Source organism: Elephantulus edwardii, unplaced genomic scaffold (genome assembly GCF_000299155.1).
Source record: "Elephantulus edwardii isolate Elephantulus edwardi_28Jun2011 unplaced genomic scaffold, EleEdw1.0 scaffold00026, whole genome shotgun sequence".
In the NCBI taxonomy this organism is placed as follows: domain Eukaryota; kingdom Metazoa; phylum Chordata; class Mammalia; order Macroscelidea; family Macroscelididae; genus Elephantulus; species Elephantulus edwardii.
Window position 1 is genome coordinate 15,190,394 of NW_006399776.1, and position 14,486 is coordinate 15,204,879.

Here is a 14,486-nt window from a genome sequence, read left to right on the forward strand (position 1 = left end):
TATTGTTTAAGGCTGAGATTATGTTTTAGTGTCTTTAAGAAGTTGTTGACTGGATTGATAAGTACTTTTTGAAATATGCATGAATTTTCTTTTTATATGTGATAGAGTGGAGTGAGCTGTGTGTATTTCCTGTTTTCCTTCTATGTCAGATGAAGTTGCTACAAGAAATTAGGAGAGATAAGGGATGAGGAAGAGATAAGCCTTGCATAATGTATTTCTTAGAGAAAACATTTATTGTCTTTGCTCAAATTCTTTTATTTTATTCATTTGTTTGTTCACTAGTATCCTAATATTTTATTTCTATTTGGGGCACAGATAGTTTGTACTGACTATAGATGGGTACAGCTGAGCTAAAAATAATAACTAAAACTGAATAATGACTAAAATGTGCTCCTGTACTTTGATATAGAATTGATGACTTTTAAGCCATATCATGTTTAAAATTAATTTGCACAAATACTGTTGTTAACTCTCTTGCCCAGTTATTAATGGAGGAATAATTAAACTTGAGAAAGTTTCATCAAGGCTTGATTTTAGAATTTGGAATAATTGATTCATCTCTGTACATTTAACTAGGATGAAAGTCTGCAGTGGTTTTGTCTTATGTGTAAATGTTATTTATTTAGCATAGACATTAAAAAGAATTTTTGGGATAGCAATTTCCTGAGACTAATGAAGTTCAAAGTGCCATTTAATATTTGATTCTAGTAGTCAGGCTACACTTACCTAAATTTACATTTTAAACTGTTTTAAATGAAGATTAGACACTATAAATCTTTAAGAAAATAGCATGATGACTAATAGAGCATATTCCCTAGGTTTAGGAAAGTCCTTGAGGTCAGTTAAAATGCCACAGTGGGATGATGTTGGAGCAGAATAAAAACACATTGCACACCTGCTTGTTAGCAACCAGATTTACACATGAGGAATTTCCTGGCTTCATATATTTGCTTTGCTATATTCCACTAGGTGGCAGGACATCTGTTATATTGCAAAAGCTGTTTTCTGTCTTTAAACATTCTCAAGGAATTAATGCTAACTCAGTGAGAACTTGACCATATAAAGTCTGAGAAACTAAATGTAAACATCATGCTTGTTGTTAGGTGGTGTCGATTTCAGTATGACTCTTAGTGACCCTATGAGCAACAGATCTGAAACTTGTACTAGCCTGTGTCATCCTTGACACTTGAGCCTGATGTTGTGGTCACGGTGTCAATGTCAGCCCATATCTTTGGGGAGGGGAGGTGATCCTCTGTTTAGGTGATTCTCTACCTTTCTTTACCTTTCCAAGGAATAACGTGACCTAGCAACTTGTCCAAATTATGAGAGATGAAGCTTTGTCATTCTTGCCCCCAAGGAGCACCCTAGCTGCACCTTTTTCAAGACACCTGTTCATTCATTTGTCAGTCTATGGGATATTTATTACTCCTCTCCTACATCAACTCTTCATCCTTATTCATTGACTAGCTCTCAGATGCAAGCAAGTGACTGAAATGACTACTGCCTGAATCAGGTGTGCCTTAGTCATCAAACTGTTATCATTGCTCTTCAATATTTTGGTGAGGTCCCTGACAGTGGACTTGCCCAAAGCAATATGTCTCTTGATTTCCTGATTGCTGGTACCCAGGGTGTTGATTATGGATCCAAGTAAAATGAAATCATTGACAGTTCCAATCCTTTCTCCATTTATCATGATGTTGCCTATTGGCCCAGTGGTAAGGGGCTCTGGTAGCCTAGTGGTAGGATTGAAAAGGATGGGCAATCTCCTGTGGGATTTACTGCCCCTGAAAACCTGCTGTTAGGTCAGCTATGGATCTGATTTGACAACAACAATAATGCTTGTTGTTGTTGTTAGGTGCCATTGAGTCGAGCACAACTCACGCTGACCCTATAAATAAAAAACCTAAACCCTGTGTCATCCTGTACCATCCTCACACTTCTGATACAAGAGCCCATTGCATCAGTCACCATGTCAATCCACTTGGTTAAGGGTCTTCTCTTTTACTGACCCTCCACCCTTCCCAACATCCTGTCCCTCTCCCAGGAATAGCACCTCATGGCTACGTGTCCAAAGTATGTGAGGTGAAGCCTCATCACTCTTGCCTCCAAAGAGCATTCTGGCTGCACCCACTCCAAGACTTTTTATGTTTGTCTCTTGACCGACCATGGGCTGTTCAGTGTTTTTCTCCATTTCCAAGGAAGGTGATCCAGCTGAATGTGGAAATTGTCGAACAATATCATTGATGTCACATGCAAGAAAATAATGCTGAAGATCATTAAAAAATGGCTGGAACAGTACATAGATAGGGAACTGCCAAAAGTTCAAGAAGGATTTAGAAGAGGTCGTGGCACCTGAGATATCATTGCTGGTGTCAGGTGAATCCTGGCTGAAAGGAATACTAGAAGAATGTCTATTTGTGCTTTATTGACTATGCAAAGACATTTGATGGTGTGGATCCTGACAAGTTGTGGCTGACATTGAGAAGAATGGGAATCCCAGAGTACTTGATTGTGCTCATGCAGACCCTCTACCTGAACCAGGAGGCTGTTTTTTGAACAGACCAGAGGAGTACTGCATGGTTTGGAATTGGGAAGGGAATGTGCCAGGGTTGTAATCTTTCCCCATACCTATTCAATCTGTATGCTGAGCAAATTATCCAAGAAGCTGGACTCTATGAAGAGGAGTGTGGTATCAGGATTAGAGGGAGACTCATCAATAACCTGCTTTATGTAGATGGCACTTCCTTGCTTGCTAAAAATGAGAAGAGCTTGAAGCATTTGTTGCAGAAGATCAAGCAATGCACTCTTCAGTATGGATTGCATCTCAGTGTCAGGAAAACTAAGATTCTTACCACTGGACCATTAGGCAACATCATGGTGGCTGGAGAGGAGATTGAAATTGTCAACTGCTTCATCTTGCTTGGATCCACAGTTAACAAATACCCTTGGTACAAGCAGTCAGGAAATACGGAGACACATTGCACTGGGAAAATCTGCAGTTAAGGACTTCTCCAAATTATTGAAGAGTAGTGATGTCAGTTTTAGCACTAAGGTGTGTCTGATTCAGGCCATGGTCTTTCTGATTACTAGCGGTGCACAAACATGCTTACTTAATATCTAAACACATTTGAAATGACCAGCTATGCACATTAGATCTTGTGTTACATTTCTATAGTAAGTTGTGCCATTGAGTCAGAACAGACTCAAATCTGACTCTCCAATTAATTTTCAAAGACTAAATTGCATGGGCAGAAGTTGCTCATGTTTCTCCCATGGAGCAGCTGGTTGATTAAAACCATCTGCTTTAGGGTTGGCAGCACAACTTCCCAGTAAGCCACCAAAGCTTCCTCTATAGTAAGTAGATATAGAAAATACTCTTAATTTCTTAGATTCTGACAAGCTTAAAACATTTGTTTTTTTTTTTCTAACTTTATCCTCTGAATATACATTTATGTCATAGGAAAGTAATGTTATGGGGGATGGACAAAAATATTGAATTGGCACACTCAGTTAAAACTTGTGAGGTTAAAAAATGACAGCAACTACTATTTTATTTGGAAGATTTGGTGTCTTACAATGACCCTCCACCTTTTCCAAGCATGATGTCCTTCTAGTTAGAAGGACAGGCCTCTCCTAACATGTGCAAAGTATATGAGATAAAGTGTGTCCATGCTTACATCCAACAAGCACTCTGGTTTCACTTTCTCTGTCCAGTCTCTGCCGTCCACGTGAAGTTGGGGGATCAGCCTAAGTGAGGAAGACTCCTGATAAGATGGAAGACAAGCAGTGACTAGCAATGACCTAGTGTGCAGAGCTAGTGAAGACTGCACAGGATGGGGCAGGTTTCAGTTCTGTTGTTCATAGCATCACTAGGAGTATCCTCATGTAACATAACTTTGGTGGTTTGGTGCATAAGGAGTCGAGCTGCTAATCCAAAGATGAAGCCTCTCTGGCAATTTGAATTCAGCAGCAGCTTCGTGTGAAAGAGAGGGGCAAGTTTTGTGGGATTACACCCTCTGGAGGATCAGCTGAGAGGACTGACTGGATGGCAATGACTTGTGAGTGAAGCTGAAAGGTTGGTCATTTTGAACTAATGTAAATGTGTAAATTCTACTTAGGGGAGGTGACAGCCTTGAAAAGCCTGTGGAGCCCACACAGTTCCGCTCCCAGTACCCTCACTATCAACTTAAAACACCTTTCCTTGCTTATGATTACTTTTTTTTGTTAGTTCCTTTTTTTGGCTTAATGTTAATTATAACATTTTCTGATCAGTAATACAATCATTGTCAAAAATTAGTAAATACAGAAGGAAAAAAATAATTAAGCTAAAGCTATCTATTATCCTAGATATACAAGCTAAATCTAGCTTGAAAGTATCTCAGTCTGTCAGTTCCTGGTGTGGCTTCTGCTAATTTCTAACAAAGGTTAATTGAGAAGGAAGAGTCAATCACAAATCACAGCAACACTGAAAATGAAGGGTTAATTCCTTTTATCTATCTGGAAGCAGTTTTCACAACATACTTAATGATTAAGTTGTAGAAACAAAACAAGACAACGTATTCTACGCAAACTGTCTCTTGAAACAAACCATCAGTTTGAACGCGTTTATGATTACTTTTGGTGATAACAGATTTGATAAAACTGAGAAGAGACTAGAATTCTAACATTGAGTTCTTTACCCTTAGATACCTAATATCCTCAGACCTTGATTAAAATAATTTGAAATATGGTGTTTAATGACTTTTATTTTGAATCTTCTATATGAAAACATTTAACATGTTTTTAAATTGCACGTAACAGATGCTGTATAAGCTCTTAGTGACAAAAATTATGGATCTGCCTACATATATTTTCTAAACCACGGGTGGCAATACTTAAGGATACTTTGGGCAGCTTATTAAATGATCCAGAAAGTATCAAGGGAAGATGGAAGGAATACACAGAGTCACTGTATCAGAAGGAATTGGCTGACACAGAAGAATTTCATGAAATGACATATGAGCAAGAGCCTATCGTGATGAAAGAGGAAGTCCAAATTGCTCTGAAGGAATTGGCAAGAAACAAGGTTCCAGGAGTTGACGGCATACCAATTGACATATTTCAACAAACAGACGCTGGCCTGGATGTGCTCACTAAGTTGTGCCAAGAAATTTGGAGAACAGCCAGCTGGCCCATTGACTGGAAAAGATCAATATTTGTTCCCATTCCAAAGAAAGGGGACCCAACAGAGTGTGGAAATTATCGAACAATATCATTGATATCACATGCAAGCAAGATTCTGCTGAAAATTATCCAAAAACGTTTGGAACAATATGTCAACAGAGAACTGCCAGATGTGCAGGCTGGATTTAGAAGAGGTCATGTTACTAGGTATATTATAGCTAATGTCAGATGGATCTTGGCAGAAAGCAAAGAATACCAGAAGAATGTCTATCTGTGCTTCATTGACTATGCAAAGGCTTTTGACTGTGTGGATCACAGCAAGCTGTGGCTGATTCTAAGAAGAATGGGAATCCCAGAACATTTGATTGTGCTAATGCGAAACCTATACTTGGACCAGGAGGCAGTCGTCAGAACAGAGCAAGGAGACACTACATGGTTCAAAATCAAGAAGGGGGTCCATCAGGGATGTATTCTGTCTCCATACCTTTTCAATCTGTATGCAGAACAGATCATCCAAGGCGCTGGGCTATACGAAGAGGAATGTGGAATCGGGATTGGTGGAAGAATCATCAACAACCTGCGTTATGCAGATGACACAACCCTGCTTGCTGAAACTGAAAAGGACCTGAGGCGCTTGCTGCATAAGATCAAGGACTACAGCCTCCTATATGGACTGAAGCTAAATGTCAAGAAAACAAAGATTCTAACCACTGGGCCGATTGGCAGCATCAGCATGGATGGTGAGGAGATTGAGATAGTTAAGTTTTAATTTACTTGGCTCCACAGTCAATGCTCTTGGTAACAGCAGCCAGGAAATCAGGAGACGAATTGCATTGGGAAAGTCAGCTGTGAGGGACCTCTCAAGAGTACTGAAGAGCAACGATGTCAGGCTGGAGACTAAGGTGCGCCTGATCCGGGCTATAGTCTTCGCAGATATGTGCTATCCATCAGAGAATTGAACAGTGAATAGGGCTGATAGAGGATTGATGCCTTTGAGCTGTGGTGCTGGAGAAGAGTGTTGAATATACCATGGACTGTTGGGAGAACAAACGGGTTTGTCCTGGAGAGGGTGAAGCCATAGTGTTCCCTGGAGTCAAGGATTCTGAAGTTTCGTCTGACATACTTTGGGCATGTTGCACGGAGGGACTGGTCCTTGGAAAGGGACATAATGTTTGGCAGAGTGGAGGGGAAGCGAAGGAGAGGAAGACCTTTGGTGAGATGGATCGATTCTGTGACTAGAGCGGTGGGAATAAGTGCGTTTGAGATGGCTAGGTTGGCACAGGATAGAACAGCATTTAGAGCTCTTGTACACAGGGTCGCTATGAGTGAGTCGCAAGCAACTCGATGGCACATAACAGCAACAACAACATGCTATAGCTCTTGGGTCCCTTTTCAGCCCCAAATTGGAATTTTAATTTATGTGGAGATTTAGGGGTAGTACAGAGGTTTCAACTGTTCGTTGATGTGTCATCAGAAGCAGTTAGTACCTTACTGCCACCACTAAAACTTCTCAAGACCCCTTCTGATTTGTCTCATCACTCCTGCCAATACTTCTCACTTCAGGGCAAAACCCTCCACCCCACCCTCAAAAGAATGTGTAAAACTGTTCTAAAAGGTGGCAAACCTGGAGGCATGCTATTTGGGAAAGAAGTACATAGGCGGCAATGCAGTAAGTACATCGTCTTTGGATCATTGATCCATCCTGTGCTTCGGGGTTGTTTGCAAAGCGGCCTCCACCTGCTGGAGGCGGGGCCGAGGCGGAGCGAAGATGCGGAGCGGGGTGACGCACAAACTGCCTCCTCTCCGGCTTCCAGACGGACCCAGGCCGAGGCCCAGACCGCAGCTCGCTCCGCGGAGTGTCGCTCTGTCCCTCGGTGAGTACGGTGTGGATGGCGACTCCACCTGCTGCACACCCAAAATACGAGCTTCGAGAATGAGGGAGGGCTTCCTGCCGGGATTTTGGAGCTGCAGGCTGGAGCCAAAGGATGCAAGGGAGGTCCGGGGGCGGGGGCACTGTTATGCCGATGGGGGAAGGAGAATTGAGGGAGGAGACTGTGTGGCTCATCAAATCGGAGCGGTGTTGTCTGGAGATAGGTTTAAAACAGCGTTCTGAAAAAGATGGAGATGGATGACTCGGCCCTTTTGGCAGTGCAGCAAAGAGGTCTTTTTAGCTCATGGACTAGAAAGGTTTTGTATTTAGAAAGGACCAGAGACAGACTTTGACAGAAAAATGTATGGAGTGGGGAGTATGTGCATTTCTGTTGCAGGGAAGAAAAGACAGGGTTTTGCCCCTAGAGGAAATGAGAGAGGGCGATCAAAGAGAGTGGTTTACAAGGCTGTGCTTGGAAGCATAGCTGGGCAGCTGCAGATGTCAGCAGTGGGAATATTGTCTCCCGGCTCTGAACACAGCCATGGAACTACATTTAGGGCGTGCTGATTAGTGCCCCCCCCCGCCCCCTCTGCCCTCATCATTCTCTCACCTGCAGAACTGTGAAGAATTCAAAGCTGCCAGTCACCAAGGGCAAACAGAATAGGAGCTCCTTTTGTTCCTGCCACTGTTCCGTCTTTTTACATGTATGCGCACTTTAACTCTCACAACAAACAGCCTTATAAGGCAGACAGACATATTGTCCCCCTTTTTACTTTTCAGATACAAAAACAAAGGCGTTTGGCTAAGATTACAGGCCTGTGAAGAATATCTCATCTTCCTGCCAGATGGCAGGGTCGGGCCTTTATTTTCACTCTTCTCTCAGTCTCAGATATAATAGGTGTTTAATGAACTAAAGATTACTCCCCCTCCAAACTTTTACCATTTGTTTCTCCTTGAGTCCCTCCTATTAGCCCTTTCTGCCCTGAAACTGGAAAAACACAAGATATTGCTACCCTTCACCCTCTCCCAAAATAGAAGCAAGATGGGGCTTGGCTTTTATTTATTTTTTTTTTTATTAGGGAGAGATGATGAGAGTGGTTGGATTTGGGGAATGCAGAACATTGTAAGAGATGCAGGAATGAAAGCAGGAATGAGAGTCTATTCCAAGTCTGTTTCAGGCAAACCTTCTCAAGAATGCCAGAGGGAAGGGAATTGGATACCTCAGACTGTTTTATTTCATTAATACCTTCCCACAGCAGATGCCATGCATAGAGTAGACACTTAAACGTCAAACTCCTAAAGATATCATTATAGCCCTTGCAGGGTGGTTCTTGAGTTACGGTGGCCTTTAGATCTATGTATAGTCTTTTCTCTGCAGGTTAAAAATGGTCTCCCGAAAGATCTCTTCCCTGCTGCCTGGTCTACTGCTTTGGCTGGCATTTGGATGGACTCTGAGCTCTGCTTATAGCCCTCGGACCCCTGACCGGGTCTCGGAAGCAGATATCCAGAGGCTGCTCCATGGCGTCATGGAACAGTTGGGCATCGCCAGGCCCCGGGTAGAATATCCAGCTCACCAGGCCATGAATCTTGTGGGCCCCCAGAGCATTGAAGGTATTTATTGTGTTCTGCCAGTTTGAAATTTTTATGAGTGTTTTAAGTAGTTTGAACATTTTTCAAGAGACTGTTTCCCCCTCCTTTGTCAACCCAGTCTATGCACACATGTACCCACGCTTGAGTCACATAAGATGAGGAATCTTACCTATTTAATTCCCAACTCCAGCTCCATCCTCAAGTACAAAGTCTGGTATATAATGGGCGCTCACTTAATATTTTTTGCGTGAGAAAGTTAGCACCTAATGAGAAACTGGAGTCCAGACCCCATGTCTCCTTTCACTACTGATCTTAGGGAAATTGTATTCCCAGTTGGTTTCCTCTGTGAGCATCTGGCAGCCAGAGTTTGTAAAAGGTTCCCAAAACATAGGACCTGTAAGTTCTGATTTAATCCTGAGAGAGCACTCCAGATATTCCCAAGGAGTATGAGCCGAGCTTCTCTCAATTTGTGATACAGCTTCATTTCCATGTCATGCTCCTTTCTGATTCTAAATGCTCTTCCCTGCTAAGATGGAGCCCTAAATCAGTGGTGGTGGTGTTAGATGCCATCGAGTTGCTATGACTCAGCGACCCTGTGAACAATGGATCTGAACCTTGCCCTAATATATGCTGTCCTCATCATCTCTGATATGCTTGAGTCCATTGTTACACTCACTGTGCCAATGCATCTTGTTGAAGGTCTTTATTCTTTCTACTTTTCCAAGCATTACATCCTTTTCAAAGGATGAGCCCCTCCTAAAAACGTGCCCAAAGTATGTGAGATGAAGCTTTATTTTCCTCACCTCTAATGAGCGCCCTGGTTGTATTTTTGCCAAGACATAGTTCAACTCAACGGCATTGATTCTTCCTCTGCCATACTTATTAATTGTCCAACTTTCAGATGCGTAGTGTGGAATTGAAAAGCCTGAATCATAGCCTGAATCACATGCACCTTACTCTTTAAATTGATATCATTCTTCCTTACCACTTTGGAGAGTTGGTCATTGACAGCAGATTTCAGTAGTGTGATTGATTGATTGATTGATTGTAACACTTGCTTACAGTTCAATTGTTTGTCCATGGAAGAGAGTCCTAAGGACAATGTGTTGAGAGACATGAATGTATTCTACATATCTTCTCAAAACCTTCATCTAAATGTAATTTCCTGTGGATTGGTGATGTGTCATTTTGCCTGAATCTTACGATCTCCTAAAATTTGCTGTCTGCCCTGGGGTCCTATGAGTGTCATGGGCATTATTAATTATGAGTCACATTTCTGTCTTATTATACATTGTTAGGACACTGAGTAGAACACAGTCTGTACGGTTGTGTTGTTTTGCTTGACATTTGATTTTAGGAATGGATTAAAATATATCATTTGAATCAGCAAATACAACTCAAATCCAAGCAAATAGCAGGGATTCACATTACCTTTTTGAGGGAAAATTTGAAACCTTGACAGTGTGCTTGGCGTCTCTTACTTCCAGCATACCTATCCATTCCAGACCAGCTGTTTGGCAACTGTAAATATCTGCCCTTTTAACACAGTAAGTGCTTGATTAGTTACACTGCTGTTGCCATGGAGAAGGCTTTTTGAGTTTCCATTAATACCTGGAAGCCTGGTCATCTGCTGGAAAAGCAGCAGCAACTCCTTGAGTGTAAAAAGCCTGCTTATCCAGAGCCTTATTTTTTTGCACTCAGATAAAAATCAAGCTCATTATTCTCACTTTAGTTCCAACTCATAGTGACCTTCTGTTGGGTTTCCAGGTATGAATCTTTGCAAAAGGAGACCACACATCTTTCTCTTGTGGAACAACACGTAGATTAGAACTATTAACCTTTTGGTTAGTAGCCCAGTATACTTGTTAATATTCTATCAGCTATTCTTATTTTATTCACTAACTCACTCTCACTCACTCATTGCTTTTAAGTTGGAACCAATTCATATCCAACCCTCCAGCAGGTTTTCTAAGGCTGTAAATCATGGAGGAGGAGGCTGCCTGTTGCCTTTCTGCCATGAAGCCAATGGTGGACTTGAACCACCAGAAGGGCTCAGACTTTGGGTTAACAGCACATCTCTCTGTAGACCACTCCACCAGAGCTCCAACTAGTTAGCCTTTCCGTGGTGCAAATGCTTACCTGGTAGCCACAAGCTTAGTGGCTCAGACCCACCCAGAGGCACCTTGGAAAAGAGACCTGACTATTTGCTTCCTAAGGGTCACAGCCATGAAAAACCTGTGGAAGGCAGTTCCATGGGCTCCCTGTGAGTCTGCATCAACTTGTAGGGAACTATTTTTATACCACACTGTGGGAGAGTCTGGGGCAGCTCTGCCCTGGAAGAGTCACAGTCCAGTTTTTGTCCTTCATGGCATGGCGTCAGTTCCAGTGGGTGCAGAGCAGAACTATGCTTTGTGGAGTTTTCAAGGCTGCAACCTGGAATCAGACCATCAGGCTGTGTTCCAGCCTTGCCATTTTCACCACTCAGAGACTCCCAGAGGGTGAGGGTGAGGATGAGGATATAAAAATTTACTGCAGGGTATAATGGCAGGGGTGTGAGAAGATGTCCAAAGAAGCTGCCATGAAAGCAAGGAGCATGAGGAAATCACTGCTTGCGGGGTGAGGGAGATGGGAGTGGTTATAAGGGAACATCTCTCTGAAGAAGTTGTGTTTGCTTGGGGTTTGAAGCTTGAGCAGACTTCATCTGAGACAGCAAGTGAGAAGACATAGAGGTATAAAGAAGCATGGATCAGGAGTACTCACAAATAAATATTCTGCCTCCATTATTACCCATGGAGTAATGTGAGGTCGTTACAAATCTAGATCTTTTCTGACAGTCTCTGTAAACAATGTTTATTGACATGTTTTCCTTTTCTGTTGCTTTGTAACCATATAGAACACTTCATTTATTATCTGTTTTCATGGGATAGGAGTTGTGTGGGCACTGGTTAGTGGGGTCCTCTGGTCAGCCTCCCCATGTTTAAGTCATGGTGTTGGCCACATCTGCACCCTCAGGTGGAGTGCAAGGTACTTTTCCAACTTCATGCAGGTTATTGGCAAAATGCAGTTATGATTATAGGAGGGGAAAAAAGGATAAAAGAAAACCAAACTTACTGCCATCAAGTTGATTCCAGCGCCTTCACAGCAGCCCTGTAAGACACAGTGAGTGGAACTGCCCCACAGTATTTCCAAGGTGATAAATATTTACAAAAGACTTCTAGCTGGTGAGTTAGGACCATTGACCTTCCAGTTAGGATCTGACCTCTCACTGCTGCATCATCAGGGTTACTCTAGAGGACTGAGATTTCCTGTTCTTGCTGAGTCTAATTTCTTAGAGGCCACTCTCAAATAAGAATAATCTCCTGAGTTAGCAGTTTACTTCTTTAGAGCTGGGGACAAGCATCCCTTTAGTTTTCCAAGGTGGACATGTAATACGACATGTAATACAACAATCAGCAAGCGCTCGCCTATGACTTTATCGTCTAATGAGAGTTGTATACTCATTATATGCATAGATCCCACCTTGACTCAGAAGGGGATTGTTGCGGATGGCTTATCCTGTTTCTTGGGGAGAAATTATGCCTGGAAGAAATAAATAAGGACACAAGAGACAAACAACATACAGTGACAAAATAGGACCGCTGCAGCCAGACAGGACAGGACAGGACTACCCCAGCAGCTGTACCATCTTTATTTATGCCTTTTGGAAACAAAGAGGTGGTTCACAGGGAAATAGGAACTTTAAGGGTTACATCATAGAGCCCAGGCGAGCTGGGTACAAATAGAAACATTAAGATTACCAGAAGGCTCAGATGGGCTGGGTACATAGTTAGATACATTCAACCACAGACTTCTTTGTATTCATAAACTGTGCTTTCTCTCATCTTGCAACAACTTTATCAAGAGCAGGAATAATAACGAAAGTCCGTGTCTAAAGATGTATGAGAACCACTTGCAACCTTCCTTTTCAGAGCGCCTTGTGAGCTCTGCTTGCAATCTTCTTTCTGAAGACACCTTCTGTGTGCAAGGCACACAGCCATATTCTAAGGATGCAGTCTTTTACATTCTGTGGTTCCCTACAGGGGATGATTATGCAGGATGTGTATACCAGATAGGGGGTGCTGGTGGTGCAGTGTTCAGGTGGTTATAAATGCTTCAGAAAGAAATTCATAAACTATTGATAGGGGCTGGGAGAAATGATGTCAATTAAGGACTGGAAATTCCTCACTGGGAAGGTGAACAAAATCTAAGTGATGAGAGAGTGAGCTGGGAGGTATATAGAGGAAGAACATTCTAGACGGAAGGGACAGAAATAATAAGAAGATGAGAACTGCTTGAGGAAAAGCTAGGAGACCATTGTGGCTGAAGAATCCGAAAAGACTCCAGGAGATAAGATTGGGGTCATTGCAGAAAGGCAAGGTGGGAACGTGAGTATGTTCACTTGTTGTCATGTGCTGTTGAGTTACCTGCCACTCACAGTGATCCTTTGTCAACAGCTCTGAAGCCTGCCCTGTCCTGAACTAGTCTCACTGACTCCGACATACCTATCCCCATTGCCGCAGTTACTGTATCAGTCCCTCTCATGCAGGGTCTTCCTCTCCTGCACTTCTAAGCATGATGTCCTTCTCCAAGGACCAGTCACTCCTGGCCACGTGCCCAAACTATGTGAGATGGAGCTTCACAATCCTAACCTCCAAAGAGAGACTTGGTTTCACCCTTTCCAAAACAGACCTATTTGTTTTCTTGGTGGTCCATGGTATGTATGTTCAAGACCCTTCTCCAGAACCACAACTCAAAGGCATCAATTCTTCTGTCATCCTTAGTCATTGTCCAGCTCTCTGAGTTATAGTGAGTAATTGAATTGCAAAGACCATGGCACTTATAAAAAAAGTGTTGCCTTCACCTCAGTTCCACCTCATAGCGAACCCTATAAGATAGGGTAGAACTGCTTCTCAGGCTTTTAAGGGCTATAATATTTATAAGGAAGGTATCTCAGGTGGTGTAATTTATAGGGAATTGTGGTGCTAACCCAGAGGCCACACCTCTCTGGCAGTTCAAATCCATCAATCTCTGGGGCAGGAAGATGGACAGTTTTCTTTTGTGCAGTTTACAGCCTAGGAAACCCAGTAGGGGATCAGCTGTGAGTCAGAATTGACTCCATAGCAGTGATGATTTTTTATGGAACCAAAGGAGTAGGTGATGGGTTAGAACTTCCAACCTTTTGGTTAGCACCCAAGCAGTTCATAGAACTATATAACTGGCTTTACCTCCAAATGAGAAGCAAGATGATTAGAGAATTGGATGGAAGGATGTGATCAGACTCCATTTGTAAAGAACCACTCTGAATGCTGACAGTATCCTCAAAGGAAGGGAGTCAGGTAATAACCGAGGTGAGAAATGTGCTAGTGTGATAGCATGGAAGTGATGAACAGTAGTCGGCCTGTGAATGTATTTTGAGGTTAGAACCAGCAGCATTCGCTTAATGGGTTGATGGAGGAGCTGCAAGAAACAGTCAGAGGTGACACCAAGACCTTTTGACTTGAAAAACTGGAAACATGTCAGACTGCAAGAGGGGAGAATTTTGAGTGGAAAAATCAGAAGTCCAGTTTCATGCATATTTACTTTGGGATACCTTTTATAATACTGTTCATGTCAAAGTCAACAACCTCATCCTAAATTCACCTACACTCTCTGCTGCCATCTGTGCAGATTCTTAGGGGTGTGTGATGCATTTCCTCCCCTCGCCCCCATACTATTACGATCACATTACTGAAGAAAAAAATTGACCACACAATTTTTTTAATATATATTTATTTTTTTATACTTCCTTTCTTAAACTCTTTTCTTCCTTGTTTTTGATATCAAG

General features: G+C 42.4%; 1 protein-coding gene across 1 annotated transcript in view; it reads left to right on the forward strand.

Moving 5' to 3' along the window:
- The first annotated feature begins 8,417 nt into the window (after nucleotides 1-8,417).
- The window catches only part of SCG5 (secretogranin V (7B2 protein)), a 114,555-nt gene continuing 108,486 nt past the window's right edge, over nucleotides 8,418-14,486 (forward strand). Inside the window, exon 1 of the mRNA XM_006883047.1 lies at nucleotides 8,418-8,644. Coding sequence (XP_006883109.1) covers nucleotides 8,419-8,644 — 226 coding nt within the window. The 5' untranslated portion in view covers nucleotide 8,418. The remainder of the gene's footprint in view (nucleotides 8,645-14,486) is intronic.